Consider the following 27,056-nt stretch of genomic DNA (forward strand, 5'->3'; position numbering starts at 1 on the left):
GTCGCCTGCATTAGGCAAAACAAAACGATGATGGCAATAAAAGATTTTGTTGCCTTTCATTTCCCTAAGTTTGAAAATGGGAGGGGGTGGGGCACGTTTGTTTCGAAGCCATATGGCACAAAAATAATAAATCAACACAAACTTGATGAGGAGGAGAACTTTGAATTTTCCAACCACCAAAAGTTCATGCGGCACAAGATGAGGCAAAAACGGGAGGAGGAGCGGCTCTATCCTTGCTTGGAGGATGGACGGCGGATGATGAGAAAGACACCAAAAGGAAAAAAAAACAAAAAAAAAAAAACATCACAACAACAAAAATAAACTGCCTCCGTCGCATCCCCTCCTAAACCAACCCGCCAAAGTAAAGCAAAAACAATGAAACAAACAAACAAACAAAAAAAAAAGCAGCCCAGCAACTGAGCCATAATCAACACAAAAGATGTTCACATGTGCATCACAGGAGAAAAGACCAAAGCAAACGTAAAATAGAACAGAAATTGAACATCATGTCATGCAACTGCATACGACTGGTCGTGGGTCAAGGAATGAGGATATGAATTTCTGTGTCAACACGATGAAATGTACACTACGGGTATAAATGAGAGTGTACTGTATGTGAGCCACTAGAGTACATGAGAGGAGGCGACCAAGTTCAATTCACGCTACAGATTTGAGAAAACTTGGGTTTGGGCTTTTATGCTTTATTATTAGTAAAATGGAAATATACTTATTGGGAAGACAATTTGGGTTTTAAAAAAAACTAAACATGCTCATCAGTGAGCTTGCTGCTGTTAATTTTGAAATATTGAGCCCGTCTGAAAATGCCAGCCAGCTTGCTTATCAATTTTTAAAAAAGGAGAATATTATCTCATTTATTGTCATGGCAATTCTAGTTAGCAGTCAGGACAACACTTTTTTTGAATTGGTGGGAAATAATGGCACGATCAAATATACCGTTTTTTTCATTTTGCTTTCTATAACTTTTCAAGTGTAGGAAAGGCGTACAATGAGGGAGTTAGCCCAGTGTGATTATGTTGAACACGTGTTCTGGAATTACGACGAGATATATAGAAGAAGCCGTAGTGAGTTCGGTGTTGACAAAATATCGCTCCGTCTATTTCTACTTTAAACCTAAGCGTTATTTTGCGTAGATTTCCTGTTTGCATCGGGTTAACACTTTCTAATGGAGCAATGCATCTTCCAGACTGCACTTTTGTATTTACTTGTGTTGAATTTTAAGACACAAATCCAGCTTTGCTTTCTCTGCTTAACTAGCTTGCGGGAAAAATAGAAAACGCGAAAACGCACGTCACACACGTGCAAAATAAAAACCGTTAGTTCCGAAATTTCGGAATAAGTGATCGGATTATCAATCAACATAAACTCTCATTCGGAATAAAATCTTGATCGTAATGGGCTTGATGGATTCGGAATATTACAAATAGAGTTTGTACAAGAAGCATTTTAACCCGATCAGATTTTTAATCCGAATAAATCTGTCCATGTAAATATAGCCAGTGATAAGAACGGAAAATATTTTACGAATTCACTTTATATGAAAGACAACCAAGTACTGTACGTCAAAATATTTGAGTTCCCGAATATGGGGAAAAAAATTATTGTATTCTATCAAAAAAACGACATTAAGCCGTGTTGTGATTCGAGTGAGTAGCACAGCAGTCAAACCCAAGCTTCCTCAAAATAATTTCTCCTTTTCAATTACCTTTTTTTTTTTCCCCGTCGGATCACATTTACTGTGTGCATCTTTGTTTGCAAGAATAAATAAGTGCTTTTGTATGCGTGTGTGTGTGTAAGTGTGTTCGGGGAGGAGGGAAGAGAGACAATGCGCACAGAAATTCGAGGATATCTGTTCTCTATTAGAATGTTTCAGGTAAGGCAGACCTCCAACGGAAAGGAAACAGAGGTACAAACAAGAGAGGAGGAATACGAGGAGGAGGTAAGGGAGGAAGAGGCTCTGTTGCAGTTAGTCTGCTACATACCACGGTGTCTATGCTGAAAGCATCTTTGTTCTCCAAACAAACTCAAAATGTATCCTCAGTCAAAGGAGAGACACCCACAGCAAGAGGAACTCAGGAAGAGGACGGATACATTTTGAAGCATCAGTGCGGGTGGCATGGGGGCTTGATGCTAATTTTGCACTTTAGCAAGTAAAGCTGCCTCTCCACCCAATGCTGAGAGACCAAAATTAGTATCAGCGCGCCATCATGTCAGCGACCGGTGTGGCCCCGCAGCTAAGTGTAACTTTAATCTTGGGATAGTCCTGGTTTTGAAGGGCCTGATTTACTAAAGGTTTGCAAACGGGCACAGGGTTTACATCACACGCAAACAGAAGCGCGATGCTAGCCTACCCTAAACCTAATCCGAAATGTGTCCTGCTCTTGAAAACGTCAACAGAATTGATCGTCTGAATAGCTAAAGACAGAATAGCTGAGGACCGATTTGGAGACAAGAAGGAGTCGTGCCTCATCACCGATGACAAAATGTCAATCAATATTTCGACGTACTGTGACAATCGGTGCTTTTGTCTCCCAAAGCAGTTTTCCAGGTGGGCTGTCCTAAATTTCAAGCACAATGTTGCGCATCTAATCAACACATACAGGACGAGTTAAATCGAATGAAACCTGACTTTTAGACGATTCCTGAACTTCCCTAAAATTATTGGTGCGATTAATTGCTGTCTTCCGCTAACACTTCCAATTCCATCCCTTTAAACTTCATTTTGTGCTTGCAGTGCACTCCCAAACGTTCCACGGTGAAAACTATCATCAATACCAAAAGCTAAAATCCCACTCTGTGCTTGCAATCTGTTAGCGTGAATGAATTAGCCCCCGCAATTGGGAACTTAGCAAATGTTTGCAATCTTAGTAAATCACAAGGAGTACGCCTGGGGATTGAACCGCATAGTTAAACGAGTAGACCTGACAACTCCGCCTCAACATTTATAGCTTGATGTCAACCAATCACTAATCATGATCCATGGCGCAAGGAAAGGTTGGGCACCACTATACTGTGCTGAAAAAATATCAATGACATCATCCTTCAATAGACTTGGACTAGTCGATTACAAAAAATATCAATGACATCATCCTTCAATTGACTTGGACTAGTCGATTACAAAAAATATCAATGACATCATCCTTCAATTGACTTGGACTAGTCGATTACAAAAAATATCAATGACATCATCCTTCAATTGACTTGGACTAGTCGATTACAAAAAATATTAATGGCATCATCCTGCAATAGACTTAGACTAGTCGATTACCAAAAACTAATATCAGTGACATCATCCTTCAATAGACTTGGACTAGTCGATTACAAAAAATATCAATGACATCATCCTTCAATTGACTTGGACTAGTCGATTACAAAAAATATCAATGACATCATCCTTCAATTGACTTGGACTAGTCGATTACAAAAAATATTAATGGCATCATCCTGCAATAGACTTAGACTAGTCGATTACCAAAAACTAATATCAGTGACATCATCCTTCAATAGACTTGGACTAGTCGATTACAAAAAATATCAATGACATCATCCTTCAATTGACTTGGACTAGTCGATTACAAAAAATATCAATGACATCATCCTTCAATTGACTTGGACTAGTCGATTACAAAAAATATTAATGGCATCATCCTGCAATAGACTTGGACTAGTCGATTACAAAAAATATTAATGACATTATCTTTTAATGGACTTGGACAAGTCGATCACCCCAAAAATATTTGGTCATTCCAACCGTACCACCAACGGCGTGTGCAATCTGTTAGAGTGAACACGCAATTCATTTGCGCCGTTAGTAAATCAGGCCATAGGTGTTTATTCACAGGTATGACTTTACAATGTGTATAAAAACTAAATTTGCCTGGACAAAGTTCTGAATATAGACACTTAAGACCACACACAAGAATTTAGTAGGAAGTAATATGAAAAAAAAAATGTGAAAATATAAATATGTCGTTTTAAATGAATATCTTTGTAAAGAAAATGATTATTTCTTTCCGAATGGTTTCAAAACTGATTAAGTTGCACAAATCGGAATTTACAAATATTTATCTTATTGTTAACGAGCAGTGTCATGCGAGAGAGACCTCGGCATATCTAACACACGAAAGCAGTGATTCTCAACTGGTGGGTGGACGTATTTTCATGCTTGTTTGATATGAGAATTACTACAAAAGAAAGTCGCAGTTCGACAGACACATTATTTCGAGTCCCCTTTTTTTTTCTTGGAGAAAAATTGCTGTAGAAATGTTACGGCGGTTGCCTCGGATAACAGAATGGATTGTATCTGACTTCAGCATTACATATTAAGTAACAAAATGGTAAATGTCAAGCATGTTATTTTTCCAACAATTTGCATTCTTTTTTTTTTTTTTTTTTTTTTTTTTTACAAAATCCTACTAAATCTGTGTGTGAAAAGATTATTTCCCCCCCCCAATAGTGTCTTTATAAGTTACACTTCAAGCTCTAATGGGTCATGATGCTAAAAGGAGAGGCTCCTCAGAAGCAAAAATAGAAATAAATAAAAAATCGGGGGTAATCTGACTTGGGTTCGGAGCAAGCACAAATTGACACACTCATCCCACCTGTGTGCCCGGAATCGCATTCTTCCAGATCCTCGTCGTCACTGGAGCACTCGGCTGATGAAACAATGTCATCGGTTGTCTATAGACAAAGACACACAAAACAAACAAACACAAGTTTTATACAATAATATTTAGTACGAGCGAGCAAGCGAGTTAGAAACCTTAGCCCACCACACATATTTTTTTTTTAATCACACACCTTGCAAAGACACTCAATACCCTTTGCAAGCCTTGTCACATGTCCAAACAACCTCATCCCCTCTTTTTTTCGTCTTTTGGGGAAAACCGAGGAGGACAAAATTGGGAGATGTAGGTTGTATTTCAAGCGAGCAGCCGCTGTTTATTAGAATGAATCAGCAGGGTAATAAAGCAGGTGCTGTCACCGAGCAGGGTTATGAAATCAGAACACTGATTGAGTTTTGCAGTGCTGCTGCGTGCATGGGGCTCTAAATATCATTGGCTTTGACAGAATAATGAAAGGCGCCCCTACCTCTCTCAGGCTGCTGCTTTAAAAAAAGGTTGGCCACTTCACTTGAGATGTGGATTTTTTTTTTTTTTTTTTAAACGCATACTCCAAACATAGAATATTCCTAACATGTAATCGTAACGCGTTTGTGCACAAATTGCACCTAATTAAGTACGCAGGCATTAGCGAAAGTGATGTAAAATATAGCCCCCTGGTAAACGTAACATTATTTATTGAAAGCACATTACGGATGTAAATGGCTCGGTTATTGCCGAAAGAGGGTTACTGCTTGTTATCATCATGATGATGACAACAGATGTGGGCGGCAGGGACACAGAGACGTGAAACAGCCACTTCGGAGATGCTTCCAGCGATTTCCACCAGAATGGATCAAATCCTGCATTCCCTGTATGCTTACATACATGGGATATAATTCTTAAAAATGAAATACCAGGGAGATTGATTTAGAGATTGATTTAATTAATTCCTGCTTTGGCTTACATTTTTAAATTGCTTTGGAGCATGTGACAGACAGAAACTTTTTTTTTTTTTTTTTTTTTTACAAATTAGGTCAATACTTGTATTTTTTTTGTCACACGTGTTGTTAAATTAAAGGCAGTCTTTTGTGTTTTACAGCCTATAATCCTCATTTTCTATGTAATAAAAATCTATTTTCCCTTAATATGCCACACAAGCGATGGAGGTAATCAACATAAATTCTACTTCATTTGATGGCTGCATCGATTACACAAAATTACTCGGTGAGTGAAAAAATATGAATAAGTGATTTAAAAAAAAATGTAATTCTGAAGCATGATGTAGTTGTAGAATTGTCGTTAGTACTCCTGCCTTAAAGTTCTGATTTAGACTCTGGTGTATATTTGGAACGTATATTTGCTTGACCGATCAGAATTTTTTTAATAAGCGACTGATTAAAATAAAAAAATGCATAAAATAAGTCCATAGAATGACTTTATTCATGAAATGCATTATATATATTTAAGCATACAAGGTAATGATACTGATTGATGTGTTGTAAAAAATTAGACTCATTTGACTGTAAATGGTTAGAGTCCATGAAGGTAAAAAAAAAATAATTCTGATTCTCCGATTCTTTTGGCCGATGTTTGAAAGACCATAATCGGCCGGACTTTTAATTCGTCGCCCCTAATCAAGACTTCCCGGTACTTAGGCTAAGCTTATTCCAACACAGTACCCCCCGAGGTACCATTTCACCCCCAAGCACCACTGAGTAGCCTGCAGGCCTGTTCTAAAAATAGCTCCCTCAATGATGGGCCATTGTGATTTCCTTGGAATGTTGAAGAAGTGCTCATTTGAAAATGTAAACATGCAGAGATATATAGATATAGGGTTTCATACCAGATCAGTGTCATCACATATTTGAATATCATTGCGTGAAGGCTGAGGCCGACACACGTTACTAATTCGTAACAAGTGTAGCACCTGAAGCTGTAGCGATGGTTAAAATATGTGTGTATCACCTCTGTTAAAAGCAATAAAAGTTCGATCTCGTTTCACACCTAACTATGTCCGGTCAGTGGTGTAACACAAGCGCATAACAATTAAAGATAATATGAGCAAATGAGTTCTTTTAGAAGCACTAGTGGTCCTTTACATTCATCTACAGCCAAGCAATAGCTCCCAGTTTCAAAAAGGTCGGTGACTCCTGATCGCCACGCACTGCCGTATAAGTGGCTAATTGCGTTCGGAGAAAAGAGCCGTGTTTGACATTAGCAGGCCCGCAAGATGTGAGACCCATTCATCTTAATGAAACGCATGATGCATCCGTGCCTCTGTGGCTGCACTCCTCATGAAGGCCTGGAGGTGCGCTTGCTTAACGCAGAGCCAATGAAGTGACACACAAAGCTCATTCGTCCCTCCGTGGGATAACAACAACACAAGACGGCCGACAAAAGGGAGAAAAGGGAATCGGTGGGGCGCAAGAAAGCCGGAGACTGTGTTGTGTGGGTGCTGAGAAAGGAGTCTAGAGTGGCAGAGCGTAATGATGTGGTTGGCCAACAGGACTACAAAAAACGATTTCACAGCTGGTGAAATCCAATTCTCTAAATCTCCATAGCAGAGTGTGGGATATACTCCGGTAGCAAAAAAATAAATAAAAAATAATAAATATATATACATATAATATATATACATATTTGCATATTTATATTATCGATATTTATATTTTATATATATATATATATATATATATATTTTTTTTTTTTTTTACTTGATTTTTTTTTTATTTTCTTTTTGTGGTGTAATCACTCTTCTCAAAAGCTGCGGTTGGCATGTTATTCCAGCTAGTGGGATTTAATTTTTGGGGAGGCCCTTTTCAGTTCCAGCATGACTTTGCCCAAGCGCACAAAGCAAGATCCATAAACTCCCACTTGTATGAGTTCACTGCGGATAAATTTGACACTCAACACCATCAAAATGAGGTAGAACGCATTTTCCAAATGCAGATGAAGTCCGATTTATTTTTAACAGGGCGGATTGACTGTATGCGTAATTGCATGTTCATGGAGCAAGAGATTGCTGTGGATTGGATTGCGGATCATTATTACTTCCGTGTTCAAATGGGGACTTAAATAGCTTTGATGGCAGACATAAAGATGGATATTTGAGGTGAGGCATTTAATTATTTAAGTGAACACCAGAAGGGGTATTAACAAAGACATGATGCGACCGCCTGTGTGTGAAAGAAAGCAGAAAGCAGTCAGTCGAAACATCACGCCCGATTTATCTCGATGACATCGTTGCAAGTCTTAACACCACAAACACACACAGCAGCAAAATCAATAAATAACAAGTCCTTATTAGAAAAGTTTTTACTTCTGACTGCTTCTGCACATCAACCAGGAGGATTCCTCATGGGATCAATCGAGACAAACAGACAGCCTTCTGGAACATCAGGCACAGCTCAAAGATATTCACAGCTCAAAGAATCTGATTCAATGCCATCGCCACAAAAACAACACAGAAGATGGATTAAGCCACTGCTTCTATATATCCTTCAATTCCAATTTCTGGTCTACCCACGTGCCTTATATTGAACCACCACCTAGCAACGGTAGTTAAGTGGTTCCTTGAGAACCCACCTCTGGGTTTTTGAGATACAAGCTGTTGTCCGGCCCATTTTTTTGCCAAACGCATAGAGTTGAACAAGTTACAGCGAAATAAAAAAATTACTTAGCAAGCAGACGATTGGCATTTAGCAAACAATTCTTCAAAAAAAAAAGGTGGCATTAAGTGTTTTCTGCCACTCCCTAGTGGACGTTTCTTGAACAAAGAGAATTCAACATAAGCTTTGCCTTAAAAATTAGCATTAGCTTCATGCTAACAACAAGCAGTAGTTTGGCATTTAGTGAACAATTCCTCTTCAAAATCAAGAGACATGAAGCTGTTCATTGGCACTCCTGGTGAAAATTCGACATTCGCTTTGCCTTAAAAAATGTCCATTAGCTACATGCTAACAAGCAATTCAAAACGCCATGGACAAGCTAATGAATAGAATTGGCGTCACGGTGTTACAGCACTTTGAGCAGCTCATATTTCAGCACGAATGGTGCTTGCGCCTCTGCAGACAGGTAAAATATTACTCAAAGGGCATATATTCTTTATCATTTCCAAAAAAAACAGATATTGCTGCATCTGAGTCAGTTAACTAGAATGACATGAAATAAGAAGCTGTTTGATTGATTAGTAATAAAAGTAGTATAACTAATAGTGGTCATGGTGTCCACCCCTCCCAAAAAAAACCCCAAACAATTCTTACGTTACAAAAGCCCCTCAACAGCTTCAGCTGCCTCCATCGTCTTCTCCCTCGAGGTCAATAAAAGCAATGTAAAGGCTAAAAAGCTCCAGGCTTACAAACATGACATGAAGTATGAGTATGATAGTGCTGTCTGGGAAGGCGAATAGGGACGCAAGCACAAGTACGGACTATATTCCACTGAGTCATATCATCATGGAAGTTGCTCTTGAACACACCACAGTCATAATAAATGACCTTCAAATGCTTGTCTGCCCTAAAGGGCGAAGGAAACAGAGAAACAAAGCCTTTTGAGAAACAACACATTATGGAACCCCATTACTTCTTCTATCATACCCAATTTGGTTTATTTACAAAGGCAGAATGCCTGATGGCTGAAACAGTTGTGTGGGTGTGTGTTTTTGAGCAGATGGGGGGGGGGGGGGGGAAGAAGAAGCCAGACAAATCAATTGTCCTCAAGCGCTTCATCCCAGCAGACAGTTGCCATGGATATGCAATATGGTTACACGTTGAGAGATCAAAGTGACGACGCAGAGGCAAGGGCATATCAAAGACAGGATTCAAAGCAACTTCTTAATATTCCCTGTGGTGCTGCTTCATCACCTTGAACTTTTTATATTTCGTACAGAGATGGCCGAAAATCATCGGTGCCCTCCTATTAAAGAACACCTCACATTGGGTCGAAAATGTTTGCTTAAAAACTTTGTAGTTTGTCAACATGCAACTTCTTTGTCACTTTTCAAGTTATTTCATTTTTTTTTTTCTTAACAAAGGGTGTCAAGCATTTTGCCCATTTGTGTATGTTCCACAGAAATACTGAAGTCAGAATCTCTTCTCAGGGGATAACTCAAGACGTTTGACTTCAAGTTGTACTTTCCAATTATCTCGCGACTTCCTGTCCCTCCACCATCCGTCGGAGGTTTATAGAAGTTGAGGACAGTCTGTTGTGCTTGTTATCATGTCCAATCTCAGTTTTGGCAGGCTGACAAGGCACACGCTTGTATTACACGGGGAGTCAATGGCACTGTGCCCTGTTCTTTTCTGTCACACTGCCATAACTTGTTCGGTCCATGTTCTTCCAGATAAGGAAAAGGGATGAAGACCGGTTATGATTGAAATGGCATCACAGACTGGAAAGAAAGAAAAAAGGCCCCATTAAATTAACAATTAAACCCAATTTCAAGGGTCAAATTTTAAATGCCTGGCTCTTTCAACAAGCTATGAAGTGTAACTTGTGTTGTATCCACTTTGATACAATAAGAACAAAAAAAAAACAATAACAAAACAGCCGATGAACTCTCAACACAAAGAAAACTTTGGCTCTGTTCTAATATCGTGTCTCTCAGTAGCAACATTAGCAATTATGCTAATACAACATTACAGGTGCCCTGGCAACATTTATTTTTGAACAAGAATATGTTCTATGCAGTCCCACTAGTAGAAACACGGCATTCTGATTAATATTTTGTTTATGGAATATGAGTTAAGCGGAAAAATCCACTTCCTTTTGTACATCTCTGGGGGCGGCCATTTTGTCACTTTATGTCAACTGAAAGTGACATCAGAGTGGCTCAAGGCTCAGGTAACGACCAATCATGGCTGAGCTTTAGAAAACAGGTGAGCCGTGATTGGTCGTTACCTGAGCCCCGAGTACCTGTGAGCTCATTTTCAGTCGACAAAAAGTTACAAAATGGCCGCCCCAGATGGCTTAACCCATATTGCACAAACGCAGTATTAATCAGAATGTCATGTTTGGAACATATTGCGAGGAATTTTTGGGGGTTGACTTCCTCTTTAAATTCAAACGGGCGGTGCAATGTTACTTATTTGAGTCATTAATTACATCTTTGTTGAAAAGATTATTTAATTTGACTATTAGTGAGAAAGGCTTGATGTCAAAGTATTGCTTGCCTTTGATATTAGTGAGGTCCAGGATAAACTTGCTGGGCAAAATCCTCGAGTGTCATCATCCTCGAAACCAAATATTGATTTTGCGAGTAAGCTTTTATGCGTTTAAAGAGAACAAAAAACAAGGCGGGGCGATCGGATGACGCGAGGACGGCATCTAACAAGAAAAGGGGACTAAAGCAAACAAAATAATGCTCAACTTCACGGTGTTGCTTCCAGCAAAACTGGTGATGTGGCGATTATTTCTCTTTTTCTCAAGGACCAACCAACGTATACAGCACAGCAGTTCTTGGCACACGGAAAACTCTAATTGTCCCGAGGCCGAAGGCAGCCACTTTCAAACAGGGTCGTTCATCTTCCCCTGGAAAAAGGAAATGGTCTCCGGCCCTGATCCTTAATCACCCCCCTGCCGCAGTGTACAAGGTCATCAGGGAAGCCTTGCGACAAACAGACTTCGTCACACACACGCGGCGCGCGCTATACGCCGACATAAACACACGACGCCTGAAGACTTCAGTTCATTTGGACAAATAAGGCATTTATGTTAGAATGGAAGAGGTGTGGTGAGGTTACAATGTGGAGCTCAAACACGGCATAATTATGTTTGAAGATGACTTTTACAGTCATTTTAAGGAATAGTCAAATGAAAGATATACTCTATGCCATAACTACGGTAAAATGTTGGCAGACTATCATATTGGGTGTTTGTGAATGTGGCTTTCGTATTGCTGGAAAATATGAAGTCACAGCTGCAATCTGATGCACAACTTGCATGATACCATATGTATGGTTTTCTCCTAAATTCCCACCGAGAACACATTGCCACGGAATATATAATAAATGGTAATGGTATTCCAAGAGATTCTTTCATTACAGTGAGCACATTTTCTATGGTTGTCCATTATATCCGTGCACTGGGTGATACTCGACTCAAGTCCTTTAAATTACCCTGAGCTGAATGTGATTATTACTTTAATGTTTAAAAAAAAAAAAAACATTCAGAAGGCTATTCTTGCTTGTCACACTATGTGAAGTGTGAAGCTGATTCAACCTTGCACTTTCTTCTTGTGGGATCCGTTTTGAGCATCCTTTTCACAATTTCTCACAGTGGATGGCGATTATGACTTCAAGGGTCTAATAACAAATCAATGTAGGCGTTACGCAACGGCTGATGCCAGCAGCTTCACATCTTCCAACTCAGCCAGGGGGTCCCATTTGGGTTCAGCTCTTGATGAGTGCGAACCAAATTAAGTATTTCTTTTAGCAGATGAAAGTTGAAATGTAATCACTAACAGTGGCATTCTATCGATCCGACCCTTCTTCTCAGGACGAAGCAGCAAAACTGACGCAATAAACTTTTACTCACTGCTATTTAAGCAACAATAAACTGGGGCAACCAAAATACTAAAAACAATTTTAATGATGTACTACACCAATACGAACTTCATATATCATGTATTTAAGCATTCTGTACGTACTTAATGAGAAAATGAAGATCTACTTTTGCCGATGCATTTTTCAACCATTTATTGAATGAGAGAACGGCAAAATGCAGAAAACAACAACGAGCACTCTTATGCAAGTGCTGCTGTTGACCACAGCTCACACCTCGACACTCACAAGCAGACTCGACAAATGTTTTCTACAGTTCATGTCAGCTGTTAAAAAAAAACGGAAATAACTGCACCCGCCTTGTTGCTTTAATGGCAAATTCGGCAAACCATGCATCGTGTTAAAGTTCTATAAGCATTAATACATAACCTTATTAGTCTGAAATGCTGCCACGCTGTTTTGGAGGTTGGGAAACGAGGGCGAAAAATTGGATTAAAAATTTTTGCAAAAGCATAGAGAACCATATAATAGCGTTAAGATAGTTATACACCATGTCGCATTATTTAAATATCTGCTGAATACCACTGGGATGTTTGCATATGCACAACATAAACGATAGGAAGGTAAATAAAAAAGAAAACGCTGCGGCTTCAAATATCACTCAACATAGTCCAAATTAAAGTGAATACACAAGTTAAAAGAAAAATAAATGAGCAACCGTAATGCAGAATCGGCTTGGAATTCATTTGTTCTATGGTTATCATCTCACTTTCACATCATTGGTTTCTTAGGTTTCATCAGTTAGTTTTTTTTTTTTATTCCACTTTTGACGCATATTTTTACGTAAAATATTCCACGTTGGCAGTACCACTGTTAATTAAATAAATGAATACCAAGCCAAAGAAATGTAACTATTACATAAATAGTTGGTCTGTGAGAATTGCATTGAAAAAAAAAAAAAGGTCAATTAAAGACCAAAGCGAATATCGGCTTTCGTTACAAATTCCTAACTTTTTTGAAAAGGCTTAGCACGGGATTTAATAAGTGACTGTTCCACTTGCATAATCCATGTAAGTGTGCGGGCACCCGCTGTGGGTTCGATGTCATCTGTTCTTAAAGAAGAACAACCTGGATTTGAGATGTAAATTCCCCAAATAACATGCAGCGGGTTACTTAATCCACAATTATTCCAAACGATATGCAGCATAATTAGGGAACATTTGAATTTCCACCACTGAAGTGATATGTTACACTCAGCTGCCTTTTACCCATTTGCATCGTGGGAAGTCAACGCTGTCTATGTGTTCGGGCTAATCTTGCCACTTTGTTGCTTCCACTGGAGGTTTGCATTTTAATTGGACACGTGTAGAAGGTTTAATCAGTCAGAAATCTCTGAAGTCAACGCAGCATGAGGTGAGACTGTCACTAGCCAGAGTTTGAGCAACTCGTGGAAACGCCGCATATGTCTATATAGGATTGTTTGGTCCTATTTGGGCCGGCACCCTGCTAAACGTACGTGTCGGCTGGCAAGGCAGTTGGTTTACGCACACACACAAACACGCACAAACATTTGCTGCGGTTCTATACAAGCTGTGAAAGATGTAGGCGACATCCATTACAAACACCCCTGTGGTTTAATCACCCCGCAGTGAGCTGCTGGTGTTCTAACACCCGGCAACAAATTGTCATGGTCACACAAGTGGCGTCAGGAAATTCAAATTCCCGCGATACCTGACCTCCAATTTTCCAGACAGAAATATAAATGCAGAGGAATGCAAAGGAAATAAACAACCACCTAATATATATTTCCTCATATGATGTCAATTGAAGCACCAACAGGCCTGATTTAGTTTTTTTTTATTTCAAGAGGAGCAAGCGAACACGTCTGACCCCTCAGATAAGCCGTGTAACGCAACGATGAACTAAAGACGGGATGAAAAGAAAGCATCTTTTGTCTCCACGTCCCCTCGGAGCGATCATTAATTAAGCGTGAGATTGGCTCTTGCCACCCGGCGCTCATCGGGGCGATCCAAAGGGATTGAGGGATTTGCTAAATCTCACCTGAGAGACAGACGGGCGAGTGTTTGTGAAGTGGACTGAAAATAGAGGAGAGAGCAAAATATGTTTCGGTCTACTAAACATACACGTACACAAACATGAGCGATGGCTCATCTTGGGTATTGACCGTAGATGTTTTGTTTTATTGAAAGGGAGAGGATTCTTTGAGGTGCGGTTTAAACAACACGGTTCATGTCACACGAATATTTTTTTTTTTTTTCCAGGTATATCAAATTATGACTCCCAAAAAAGATGCACTAAAACATCTCAAAGTGTGTGAAGCGGGTATCAGTAAATCTTGAGACTACACTTTACTCAATTCAATTTCCTTACAATTGCATCAAAAAGGGAGAAGAGTGATGGCAAAGAGGAAAAGTGACCATACAACTAGAAATGGAATTTATGTAACCACAGGAAAGCCGAGACATGTTTCTGGCGGCCGAGTGAAATACTGTAACACAGTGGTCCTTACCCATCTCTCTCTCTCTCTCTCTCTCAAAACATTTTTCAACAACTACTTTCTGTGAAGCTTGTAACAAATATTTACGTGAATAATATCTTGGAATTAAAGCAAAAATCACCAAATATGAATTACATTTTCAAAAATTGTTCTAATAGCTTTCTTTGATTCTTGAATATCTAAAGGGAGATATCTTTACGGGCATTTAAAATTCTCAAAACTGCCCACAAGGCCCGGTGGTAACTTGAGCAGGGTGTTTTGGTCAGAGATGATGTGCTGAAAATATACTGCAATATTTGCAACGTATGCTAAATATTTAAGTAAATCTAACTGAATCAACTGAATTTTTTAGATTAATCTCCAGACTTAATGCTTTAATTTTGACAGCCCTAATATATATATATATATATATATATATTAGAGCTTCCTCAGAGGGATAAGGCCAAATGTCAAGACGGAAGAAGAGCTTACAACTTCCATAAAAAGGAAAGCTGCATTTAAGAGACTATTAGGTATCATAATAAACTGAAAACCGTCTGTATGGGCAACTACGCAATCGAGCTTTGCAGCGTCATCGACATTGAATAGGTATAGGATGCTTTGCTAGTTTTTTTAATGCTTAAGTTAGTTACAGATCTGGCTTCCTCTATAAAGTGCCACCAACACAAACCATCTGTTGCCGCGGTAAAGAGGCCTAACAAGCAGCGAGCGCTACCTGGAATTCAACCTCCTTGCCAGACCTGCCTGTGGCCCTGAGAGAGTTATTGCTTTAAAACGAGCAAAGCTTGTTCAATTTGTCTCCTGGGTGTCAAATGACTACATAGCTTGATTACTTCCTTCGCGCAGCATGCAGCATGCAACCTTGGGGTTGGAGTCAAACTGGCAAAAGACAGCTCAACGACAATCCAACCATTGTGACAAAACAATGAAGGAGACACTTTGTGTTAAGTGACTGTCATACTGAAAAACTCAGCCGGGAAGCTGCCTTCGCATTTGAACCAAAAAGAGTCGAGAGACGCGAAGTGTATGCTTTATAGATTCATTATGACGCATGCAACAATTGAACAAAAAAGTTGTTTATACGTGAGTCAACTATGTGTTCCCAGAACGAACAGTTGACTCATTCACTACCAGCCAAGGTGAAAAGAATGCACTTTCCGACGTCTATATTCGTCAATGGCAGTGAATTAGTTAATGTTGAGAAATACTGGTTGGGTGGATCCATATTTTTTTTTCTTGCCGTCAGTGTTTAAATTGATGAACTGGACAGATTGCGTCAGCATACCAGAACGCCAATTGACTTGACATTGTGACGCTTACCTGGATGGTAGGTGGCGAGCGTTGCTTGCGAGTGGTGGTCGTGGACAGGGTGGTGGTGGTCTCGATAAAGGTGGTGGACATCTCAGGCGGTACTGACGTGGTTGTGCGCGCTGCGCCCCGACTGGCCGGCACATCCCCCACCAGCCGAACGCTGCCGTTCACTTTGATATTGACGTGGCCTTCGGCGGCCATGTTGAGGACCTTGAGGCCATTGTAGTAGAGGCCCGAAAGCTGGCCCTGGTAAGGCCGCTTGCGGTCGTTTCCACCAATGGAAATTGTCGCTTGGGTGTTGAAGATAGTGAGTTGTCGGCCTGGGACGGGAGGAAGTGAGTTATATTAGCACCATAAATACTGCATATATTTACTTATGAAAATGATCTGATTTAAAAAATGAATGCATGAATGTTTAATGGTGTAAGCAGGTAAATCTGCTGATTATTTTAAAGCATAGCACATGCTACACGAGCCGTTATTTAAAAAAAAAATGACACTCAGTGGACATTTCATTAAGTATACCATCACAATCGTATGTGATTCCAAACAAGAGCTGCGTCAGCATAAAAATGTAATAATGCTGACATAATTTACATATTGCTATTCACCTAAAAAATAAATCTGAGCATTAATGTTATCTACTTACCTTGTTCAGGTATAACTATTGTAATGTCTAGTGAGTGTACCAGCACTAATGAAATTTAAATAACAGATATATTGTACGAGAACACATACACATCAAATAAATACGACTTCAAAATTGTGCATTCTCTGCACAAAACAGCAGACTCACGTGGTAAAACGGTTTCATAAATAATGTTGCGATAAAGAATGAGCTATACACACTCGCCACATGTCACATGCAAAATAATTAAGATATGCCCAAATACTGCGACAACACACCATGCATTCATTATGAGATGAAAATACACCAACGGATACAAGATGGGGCTGGCAATTAAAAAGCTCATTGGTATAATGCAAGCTCTGAGCACGTCATAATACATTGGGAACACAGAATGAGGAGGAGGAGGTTGGGTCGGGCGGGGGTCGAGATACTCAGGTCACAAAGGCAAAAAAAATGAAGTAGCACATGTGCAATCATGCAGGCAGTAGCACTTAATGATATTTTTTTAGACATGTTATAGCACTTGTTAAAGGGACTTTATAATCAGGTTATATTGGTTTTTGTGCAATCAACTTTATACATCGTTTATAATGTTATTATGTTGAGTCATAAACTTGATTATGCAGCTAAAAGAAGGGTTGAGAAAGTGAGGGGGTTTCGAACTCACGATGTTGGGAATTTTTCTTTTTCCATTCCTTTCCCAGTCCCTTTAACTGGTTTCAAGGATAACAACCAAATATTTAAATGATGACAATGACAATGAGAGCTAAGGGGAAATAAAAAAAAAATGGAAGAAATAGCAAAAACTGAAATTAAATGTTTTTACATGTTTTTAAAGGGTTTAAGGGATGGTTTTCCATTCTCAGAGGTCATAAGGGAACAAGCCGATGGAATGAGAGCAAATCAAAGATGTACACTGGAGAAGTTGGATAGACATTTACCTTTCTCCTGAAGCCAATCTTCAACTGGCCGGGTATATTTGAATGGGATTTTCTTATTTGCCATTTGATAGCGCTCAATGTCGCTGTTGCCTTAAAGTTTAACAAACAGTTTGAAAGGGTTGGCAACACACAAAACACATTTATACAGTGGTTTAGAATTTGTTTCTTTTATCTTTGTTTAGGAATATTTTTTATAAAATATTTATGTTGGTTTAACCATGTATCTTTTGATTATTATGAATATTTAGTATTTTTTTTAAAACAATACTTTAGGTTAAACGATTCCACATGTAATTACATATTCACAGTGATCATAGGAGCTAATAAGTATGATTAACCTTCAAGAATCAAGTCTGCTTGAAAAAAAATCACAAAATGCATAAAAGTCTGCAAAGCTTAAAAAAAATATTCATTATGTTTTACAAAATAAACATTGACGGACATTCAGCAGTTAAATAAGTAGACATCCATTAACAAGCTTCTTCTCAAGCTAATCGGAGGTAATCGTTGTGCGCTAACTCCCACTGGACACCACCTGCTTTTAAATCTCTCGAGCCACACATTAATTTGGTCTAGCGGTTTGTATGCAGGAAACGAAGCGTGTGGCAGGCTACGAGGCACCGAGAGGTGTCTGAAGTAATGCAGACCTACGGGGAGGGAAGTCCGGTGGTGACACAGATTTGAGCAGCACAAAGCATACAAACGAGATCATTCCTTCCATGGTGGAAAGACACACAGAAAAAAAATATATTACCATCATCAGAACGTTATATGTGGTGTATGTACAATATACTTTATGTTCTAGTAAGACCTGGCAGGAGCATTTTGGAAGCTGGCAGAAACAGAAATGGATCAAGATTAGAGGCGGAGCAATGTGTTGTTTTAACGTTGGTATGATGAACATATCGCTGGCGTCGGGCAAAAACCTTGTACCTCCAAAATAGTCACTTTTCGGGAAATAAAAGAATGCATTAAAAAAATAAAATTTCAAGGGCGGCACAAAACTCCTGAACAGCAAATCATCAATTAATTATTCTGTGAATTTTTCACACAAAAAAAAACAACTCACTCAAAATTGTGATATCATTGAGGTACCATGTTTGTGCTGCGCGTCACTCAAAATTTGCCCCCCCAAAAAAACTTACAAAAAAAATAAATAATTGGTAATTCGTGGTAAATTGTTAAGCGCAATTACAACTTGTCTGCAATATGGTGCTTAAAATTACAATTTGAGCATATTCGCAATTCGGCACTCATAGCCAGTTTTCTTAAATAGCTGCTTTTTATGTTTGTTTTTTAGTGTTTTTTTTCTGTCACTCTGAGTGTGGTCGCCATTTTATCCATGTCCTAGATCCACCCCACAAAAAAAAAAAAAAAGCTTGGTATCAAGTCGCCTATGCCCTTCACAAATGACACTCTAGAATCACGTACAAAACTGTCATCATGACTCTACTACCACCGTAAAAATATTAAGCGTATAATATATAGGATGGGCTACTTGGTTCATTCTGTGTCTGTGCCTTTTATGAAGATCAGCGACCCGCAAAAAAAAGTGTACAAATCCCAAAAATTACCGTGCTTGCCTTCTTATAAGGGGACAGGTTGCTCTTCACACTATTGGAATAAATCAGTGGAAATATGCCGCACATTGTTAATGTAACAAGGTATATCCTGCCCTCGTATTATTCTGGCAGATTATTGAAATGCACACGATAATTGTCCGACTAACGTGGACAATCGCTGCAGTTTGCCAATTTGATATTCAATTTGGTCAAGTGAGAATTGGACAATCTTGATTTAAAATAAAACTTTGCCATGTTTTTTTTCTATAAATACACAAAGATGCTTGAAAAGTGCCATGTGTTGCTTCGGTTGCTGGCTTGCCACATTAATTTCACCGAGGTTCCATCATGGCACCGGAGTGCATCAAAATGATGAAAAATGGCCTCTGTGACAGGATCCAAGCATTCTGTCCATTTGGGGAAGATGAGCACATTTGATGATGGACTGTGGGCCTGTCCAAAGCGGGATATATGTCACCCTTGGTTATATAAACACATCATAACACCTAATCACACCTTATTTTAACGATACCTTCACTTTCTCCTGCAATGTTTCACAGTGACTTTCTATTCTGGATTCTCGTGTCATTCATCCATCCTGCTGTGCATGTTATTTGCTAGTCACTTTTTTTTTTTTTTGCTTTCAATGCAATCAGCCGCCCTTGCACATTCCAGCTAAGTAACTTTAATTGTCTGCATAATTTCTCTACTTTTCATTCTCTCTTCCTCTTATTATCTGTTTGAACACATTAAGGTCAGTCCTCATATATCTACATTTACTTTGTGAGAACATCTACGGCATTTTCATTTTCTGTAATTCCTCTGTACCCTCACATCTTATTCCAACAAAGCAAAGACAGTGAGTAACTTCTTCATCCATCCAGTAGCTGTGAATTGATAACGGTTCTTGGATATTTTAGTATCTGATTGCGTCTCAGACATGGATAATCTTATTTGTCCTGTGGATACCAACATGGGTTTTAGAAATGGGCTGCTTGCTATTCAAAAACAAAGACATTGTGAAACAGTGGGCTGCTATGTTTGTATGGAGATCAGTGTGCTTTGAAAAGGCACATACGTGTCTTCGTATGCGCCTCCTAGTTAAGATAAGTCTCTTATAGCCACTGTCAATAACGGATGCACTTTCCTTGGAGTGGAGAGTAAGGCCAGCGGTCATTCAAATGAGACAACACCTTCCACTGAGTGAGATCGAAAACGTGGTGCATCCCTAAAAATTGGCGCAAATTCTGGCGTGTCCAGACCAAATTGGCAGACCAGTCTCCAGTCTGGAGGAGTTAAAATTTGGTGGCAAAAAAAAAAATATCGAAATCTTTCACCAGTGTAGTTTGCAAATAGTGTGGGGAAAAAGAGAATAAAAAGAAACATTTTGATTGGTCATATTAGAACGCTGCTGTGAGCACTCACACAGCGGCGCAGCCCTCCAGCTTGAAGTCTGTTGGCTCATCAGCTAAATTACCAACATCTGGTCTAACCTGCCTCTGCACAGAATTTCCCCATGCGTCACAAAGGATGAAAATAGAGTCCAATGTGTATTTTTTCTTTTCGTATAAATTCTCATGTACCAATAAAAGTGTGGCAAATACAAGCGATGCTAATCCATGAACTCCTTATTAAAAGGTCAACTCTAACTATACCGACTTGATCCCCTCATGTCTGCGCAGGGATGCAATTATTCTGAACAAATATGACTCATTTCCATTAGTGCCCCTGCTAAGTGCAACTTTTTTGGGGGGTTATTACACAACTGTCTCCAATTATTTTCGTCATTTTGGAATTGTCCTCAAAAACTCCTACTCCCGAGACTTTCAAACCCAATGAAGAGAGAGAGTGGAGCGTGAAAGAAAATGAGAGAAAATAGGACTTTTTCTTTTTCCATGTATTACTACAAATCACTCATATGCGTCATATATTCCATGGCATTTTTTTTAAATAAAAATAGAATGTTACTTTCATTACATGCATCTTTATTAATTTAATCTTGACATCATGACGTCTTGGACTATAATCTTTGGTATAATCTTACATTTAAATTTAGGTCACGACTGCATTTTTATAATACATGACTAATCTGGAGTTTTATGTCCTATAGATGTTAAATTGTCGGATTGGTTCAACTCAACTCATTTTTTATTAATATCGGGCTTTGAGGATTTTCATTTTCTTTAATATAATTTACCTTACATTTTTGTGATTTAGGTACAAACTTGCCAAGTTTGGGCATATTTAGGTGTTTGTTATCTGAAACCAAGCTCGGAATGCAAGATTAAGTCAAAACAAAAATAAGCAATGTAACTTGTGTTTAAATAAACCATACAAATCATATCTGAGCATTTGCAAGCTGTGATTAATCCACTTTAAACAAACGCTGGTGAGATGTCCAATTAACACGAGCGCAGCCGGAGTGAAAACACCTTACTCCGACAAGCAACCAACCAACACCTCTGTCCTCTATTCCCAGGCAGGACCCGATCTGGCAGCTGTTTATCGAGCACCCGCAGCGCCCTGTGGCGCTTGCTGCCACCACGTTAAACACCGAATGTGAGGAATCAGTCGATGACTGCTGCATCACAACATGTGATTACTCATGAGATGCTTTTACAAGGGCTGATAGGGAGAAAAGAATCAATCGCCGGCTGTGTAATTACTATCAGTGACTGTTCCGCAAAGGACCGGTGCCAAAGAAAAAAAAAATAAATTACAATGCATTCAGGTGGAGAGAATATGGGAATAATATCAATTTGAGTTCATAGAGGATTTGAAAGCGTAAAGGATAGAAGTGTTTGCAATATGTTTCCATGTGAGATGCAGCGGACAAACATTCATCAGCGTCTCTGAATGGCCATTTAACGGAATATTGAAGGGGTTGGAAAACAACCGCAGTGCACTGATGCAAAGGGTACTCTGAGATAATTAGAAGGTGGTGGGGGTCAAACGGCTCTGACAAATTAATGGATGCTGAATGTTGAACTGCGGAACATCGGCCTGCGCCCAACTGAATGGATTTGGTTTTTACCGTTTTATCTTATTTCTTAAATCCAGGAGGAGAGGACTACATAGAGTTCTGTGACAAATGGTGTCCAGAGTGGAATCATTTCCTGTGAGGCCATCAAAAGGCATACCCAGTTTGACTCACCAATGGACAGGTTAGTCCAGACATATAACTGAAATGAGTCCCAGAAGCCAGAAGGAGTGAGAAAGAATTTGCTGTTACTATGTTGTAAACTACGACCATGAAAAAGAACACGGCTCTCTGGTGTCATTGCACAGGTACATACTAAAGACTTTTGAAGTAGACTATAATGGAATAAAAGTCAAGTCAAAGTCAAAGTTTCACCTCGTGTCAATCGCTCGTTCCCACTGGTATCAAGATTTTAAGACTGGTGGCGATCTGATGAGCTAAAGTTAGTAAAGTATCTTATTTTCTTACTCTGGGACCAACACCAAGTATGTACGAAGACTGTGTCGCCTTGTTAGACACTTTGCTGCTCCACCGAGGGTTATAATCTGGCAAGGGCAGCAGGCAAGCGAGTCAAAAGAGCAACCTTGCTTGCCTTCTTTAAAGGGGACGATAAATTGATGAAAACTAAATTTGAAGACGAAATTTGAAAAATATGAGATAAGTGATTAGTCAACCTCAAGTCAATTTGTTGTATTGGCAACTAATCAGTCCAACTTGTAGTTTATACGCAATTGAATGCGACTCATCATGGATTGGGAGCAAAGGCCCGCCCATGGCAAAAGAAAGCGAGCAACAGAAGGGATTTGAAGACTGTGTCGCCTCATTAGCCGGACATTTTCCCGCTCCACGAGGGCTAAAACGGCAAAGGCAGAACACAAGCGAGCCAAAAGAACTACCTTGCTTGCCTTCTTAAAAGGTTGACAGTAAATTGGCGGATTGGAAAATGATATTCAAAAAATATGTTATGAGTGATTAGTCGACTTCAAGTCGACTAGTCATCTAGTCAACTAATCGGTCCAATTCGTAGTTTATACGCAATTGAAAGCCACTCATCATAGAAACAGAGTCTTGTGCCGCCTGACTATACCTAAAATACAGCCACTAAACCATTCTATCTTTGTATGGTCGCAGAAAAGCCAAGACCAGCCAATGGCAAAAGAAAGCGAGCGACAGAAGGGATTAACATCACCTGCATGGCACTGAACCAAACTACAAAGAGTGTGCCAGGTCACGCCAAGTGAGGATGGGGCCCAGTTGGTGGTGATGGCATGCAACTGGGAAAATGCTGGAGGCATGTTCAGATCACAAGCAGAGAAGTTTGTTTACTCTTGGTCTTATGTTGTTTTTTTTACCCCCTCTTATTTCCCGACCTCATTCCTTATAGTTATTAATGAATTAAGAGTAAATTACCGAGGTCAAGTCAACTAAATAGTATCTCATGTTTAATAAAACACAGTATATTATTGGCTACTACTGCTTGGTGGACTCTGATTACATTTATTTTTTTCAACTGCTTCTTGGTTGTCTTCCCAGTTAGTCTATGCTATGACTAACACCTTGCAAAAAAAAAAAAAAAAAAAAGAAGACAATGATTTTATCCTTGATTTCACATCTACTGTAGTGTACAAAAGCCCAGATTTGAGGCTACTGTCATCGTCACAGATGTCCGGACATCTTTAGTAACTGGCTGCAAATCAGTACGAAAGCAACTTGATTGCATGTTTCTTCTGGGCATTTTTGGAACTCCTTTTTCATTTTTTGTAGAGATTGTCAAGAGAAAAAACAGACTGGAGACTGGACAGACTCTTGGTGTTGGTCATCACAGGAATGCCAGAGTCCTTCGGACCGAGTGTACGCTATTTAATGACCCTCTAAGTATTCTGCGATCGTGCTGCTTCCATTGCAATAGACGGAGACAGCAGCTTTATCTGACCAAAAGGCCACCTCCAACGTCTGCTGCCATCTCCTTGCTTGCTCCCAATCTAAATACATCTTGGAGTCTTTCAGTCGCATTCCTTAAACGATTCGGGTTCTATGTTGCACTGGCAATACTTGGAGTGAGATTTGACACGAATTGTACAGTAACACGAATGCGTGCTTATCACGTTTTAAAAGGAAAAGGGTTTGTCCTGCATCACAGCCAATTTGAGCGCGTTGATACCCTCAATTTAAACAAATAGGTGGTGTCCAGCAATTTAAAACGAATAAACTAAGGTATTTAGAAGTGACCATATTTAAAGTAGCGCATACCTGAAGGAAAGTGCTCATTGATCGGCCAGTTGTCCACTTGTAACGTGGCATTTCCTCCATTCCTGGTGAATCGAACCAAATGATATTTGCCATCATTTACCGCTGTAGTCATCTCCTTGACACTGATGTCCACCGTCCCAATGTTGAAGGTCACACCTACTTTCCCTTGCTCCTGGAAAAAAAAAATCAAAAGTAGGGAAATGAGCACAAAAAAAAGCTGGTTTCTGTCTACAAAGCATTAATTATGGTATTCCATTTAATACATTTTTATTTTACAAATGGGATAAAGCCTCGCCATGAATGTAAAGGGAAAAAAAACGGTTTTGATTTGTCAAAATGAATTGAATTGTTGCACTTTATAAATTGGTTGCATCTTTGAATCGTATCGCAACCCATGTATCGAGATACGTACCGATCAGTATAGTTAAAATTGTCACATCCCTGAGTCGTATCGTACCGCATGTGCCGAGAATCGTCTAGCCCAAAGACTCAAAAAATAAATAACTCATTCATTTTACGGGGGACTGTCAAGTGTATTTTTATTATGCTACCTTGCATAGTCAGCTATCTTACAAGCGTTGCAAGAAAAATGTTCTCGAGGCAGGTGGTGATGGCCAACAACCTGTTTTTCTGTGCCATTTCTTTTAATCCCCTGCTGGGAATCTTCGTTTAATTGCCTCCTTTTAGAAGCCAGAAGCTAAGGGACCGTTTCTCATGACAAAACAGATATTACAAAGGCTTGCAAAAGGGGGCAGAGACATGTTAACTGATCCACAGGGACACTGTTTCTGATTGGCTAACTGTCACCAAGCAGACCCAGACGATATTAAGCAGTACTAAAGGTACTTGTCACAATTTAAAATGACATAACACTTAAACCCGCCGACCCCTATTTAATGTTGAATGCTCTTTGGTATTACAAGAGCATTTAATAAGGCCAATGTTCCATATCTTTAAACATCAGAGTCTATTAAGCTTTACTTCCCCTTATATCATTGTCTAATATGATAATAAAACCATCTGCTAGTTAAAGCGAACTACAGCACAGACCTAGTTCCTAATCTATCGACAAAAATAACGGACCTGCGGTGCATTTAATACCTGATTCGTACTTAAAATCGAAACGATGCGACTTTATTGATGAAGGGGAAGGTGGTACGCCATTACAGTGTTCCCACAAACCAAATGCAAGGCAAAGCTGAGTTTCTCTCCTTTGCAACGATCCTTAGATAAGATAATAATGGAAAAAGAATGTCAGCGCGGACACGAGAATGCGATCACGAAATGGCAAAAGGCTCAGAGTGGTGCACTTAAAGTCTCCGTCAGTGAGATTGTAAATGGGTTCTTAATTTGAGCAGTTGTTAGAACTCCGCTAACGGAGACGTGCAAAAAAAAAAACCCAGATTGTACATCTCAGTTTTTGCACCTACATATAATGCACGCTTAAATGCAAATGCAAAAAGTAGTTATTGTCACTGTGGTCGCTAACTACATTGTCCACTTTATTTTCACATCTTAACATAATGGATTCTCCTTGTTCTTTCGATAGATGAACATCATGTTCTTTAGCGAGTACCTCAATTGGCCAGCAAATTCGTCCTTCAAAACATTGTCGGACCAGGAAGCTATTAAAACGAGAACTGCTTGGTGTTTTTTTTTTTTTTTTTTTTTTTAAAGCATTAAATGATGTCTGTGAAAAGTCAGATAAATACATCTGGTGCCATAATTGTAGAAATGTGGCAGTATCTGATCAATGGTCATTTTTGGCTTAAAGCAGTGCTTCTCAAATAATGGGGCAGGCCCCCCCTGGGGGGCGGGGGGGGGGGGCGGTGCAATGCTGAGGGGGACACGTATGACCCTGAGGAACATGTTTTTTTTCCACCGTACGACAATAAAGTGTAATTGCACATCCACTCCACTAGTTGGCAGTGGTGCTCTCATTGCCCGTTGTGCGCACGAGTATTAACTCTGCGGTGTAGGTTTGTTTTGCAACCATAATGCTATTATTTATGGTAACGGCGGAGAGTGGGTAGTCAGGTCGCAAATTGTTTTCTTCTTGCTAGGGGTGAGGGTAACAGAGAACAAATGAGAAGCACTGACTTCAAGAAAGGAATGCATGAATCGATCACACAAATCACAAGTTGTGACTAATTCAGACGACTTGTATGGAAATTAAACTGGCTGCAGAATTTTTGATGAACTTGTTCAAACTCCGCCCTCATTGCTAAGTTCCTCCCACCGGACAGAAGGAAATACGTGCTATTGGGCAGAGTTAACCTTCTGTCCTTCCCACTTACTCCACGCTCTGGCCCACTCCCACACTGCACCAATGTTTGATAGACAGATCCAATTACGCTTTTTATTGGCCCGTCGCGAGGACGGCGGGCCAGCACTTCATTGTCTCCAGAGCAAAGACTTTTGTTCCCTTTAGTGGAAAAGATGACGGCCGTGAGCTGCCGTACCACAACACAACACAACGCAACAAGAGGCAAGGACAAAATAAATAAAATAAATGAATCGCAAACATCGGCCTTGGTGACTTTGGAAGAAGAACAGTTATCCTGACAGCAAAGTTTGGGAGGTGTTACCTCGATGATGATTATAATGAACAATCGTTTATATTTCACGGTATGCCAAGTGTGTCTAATGATGTGACCGGTGAGTGTTTGCATGAGCCTGTTCTGTTGTGTGTAACAAACACTGACACATGTAATTCCAGTGAGTAAATCCTACATCCGAGAG

The 27,056-nt window shown here is 39.6% G+C and overlaps 1 protein-coding gene across 13 annotated transcripts in view; it reads right to left on the bottom strand.

The window, feature by feature from the left end:
* The window catches only part of nrxn3b (neurexin 3b), a 196,645-nt gene that overhangs the window by 7,222 nt on the left and 162,367 nt on the right, over positions 1 to 27,056 (bottom strand). For 12 of the 13 annotated variants that reach the window (XR_015840152.1, XR_015840150.1, XR_015840151.1 and 9 more), the window contains 4 exons: positions 24,315 to 24,486; positions 17,523 to 17,612; positions 15,960 to 16,270; positions 4,620 to 4,698 (listed from right to left, as the gene is read on the bottom strand). Coding sequence is in view for 10 of the 13 variants with exons in the window: in XM_088286175.1 (XP_088142301.1) it covers positions 4,620 to 4,698; positions 15,960 to 16,270; positions 17,523 to 17,612; positions 24,315 to 24,486 (652 nt within the window). In the remaining 3 variants the exon portion in view is untranslated. The remainder of the gene's footprint in view (positions 1 to 4,619; positions 4,699 to 15,959; positions 16,271 to 17,522; positions 17,613 to 24,314; positions 24,487 to 27,056) is intronic. The other variant, XM_088286178.1, reaches the window with a different exon arrangement.

Source organism: Idiotropiscis lumnitzeri, chromosome 21 (genome assembly GCF_059441095.1).
Source record: "Idiotropiscis lumnitzeri isolate Australia: NSW breed Sydney's pygmy pipehorse chromosome 21, RoL_Ilum_1.0, whole genome shotgun sequence".
Lineage (NCBI taxonomy): Eukaryota > Metazoa > Chordata > Actinopteri > Syngnathiformes > Syngnathidae > Idiotropiscis > Idiotropiscis lumnitzeri.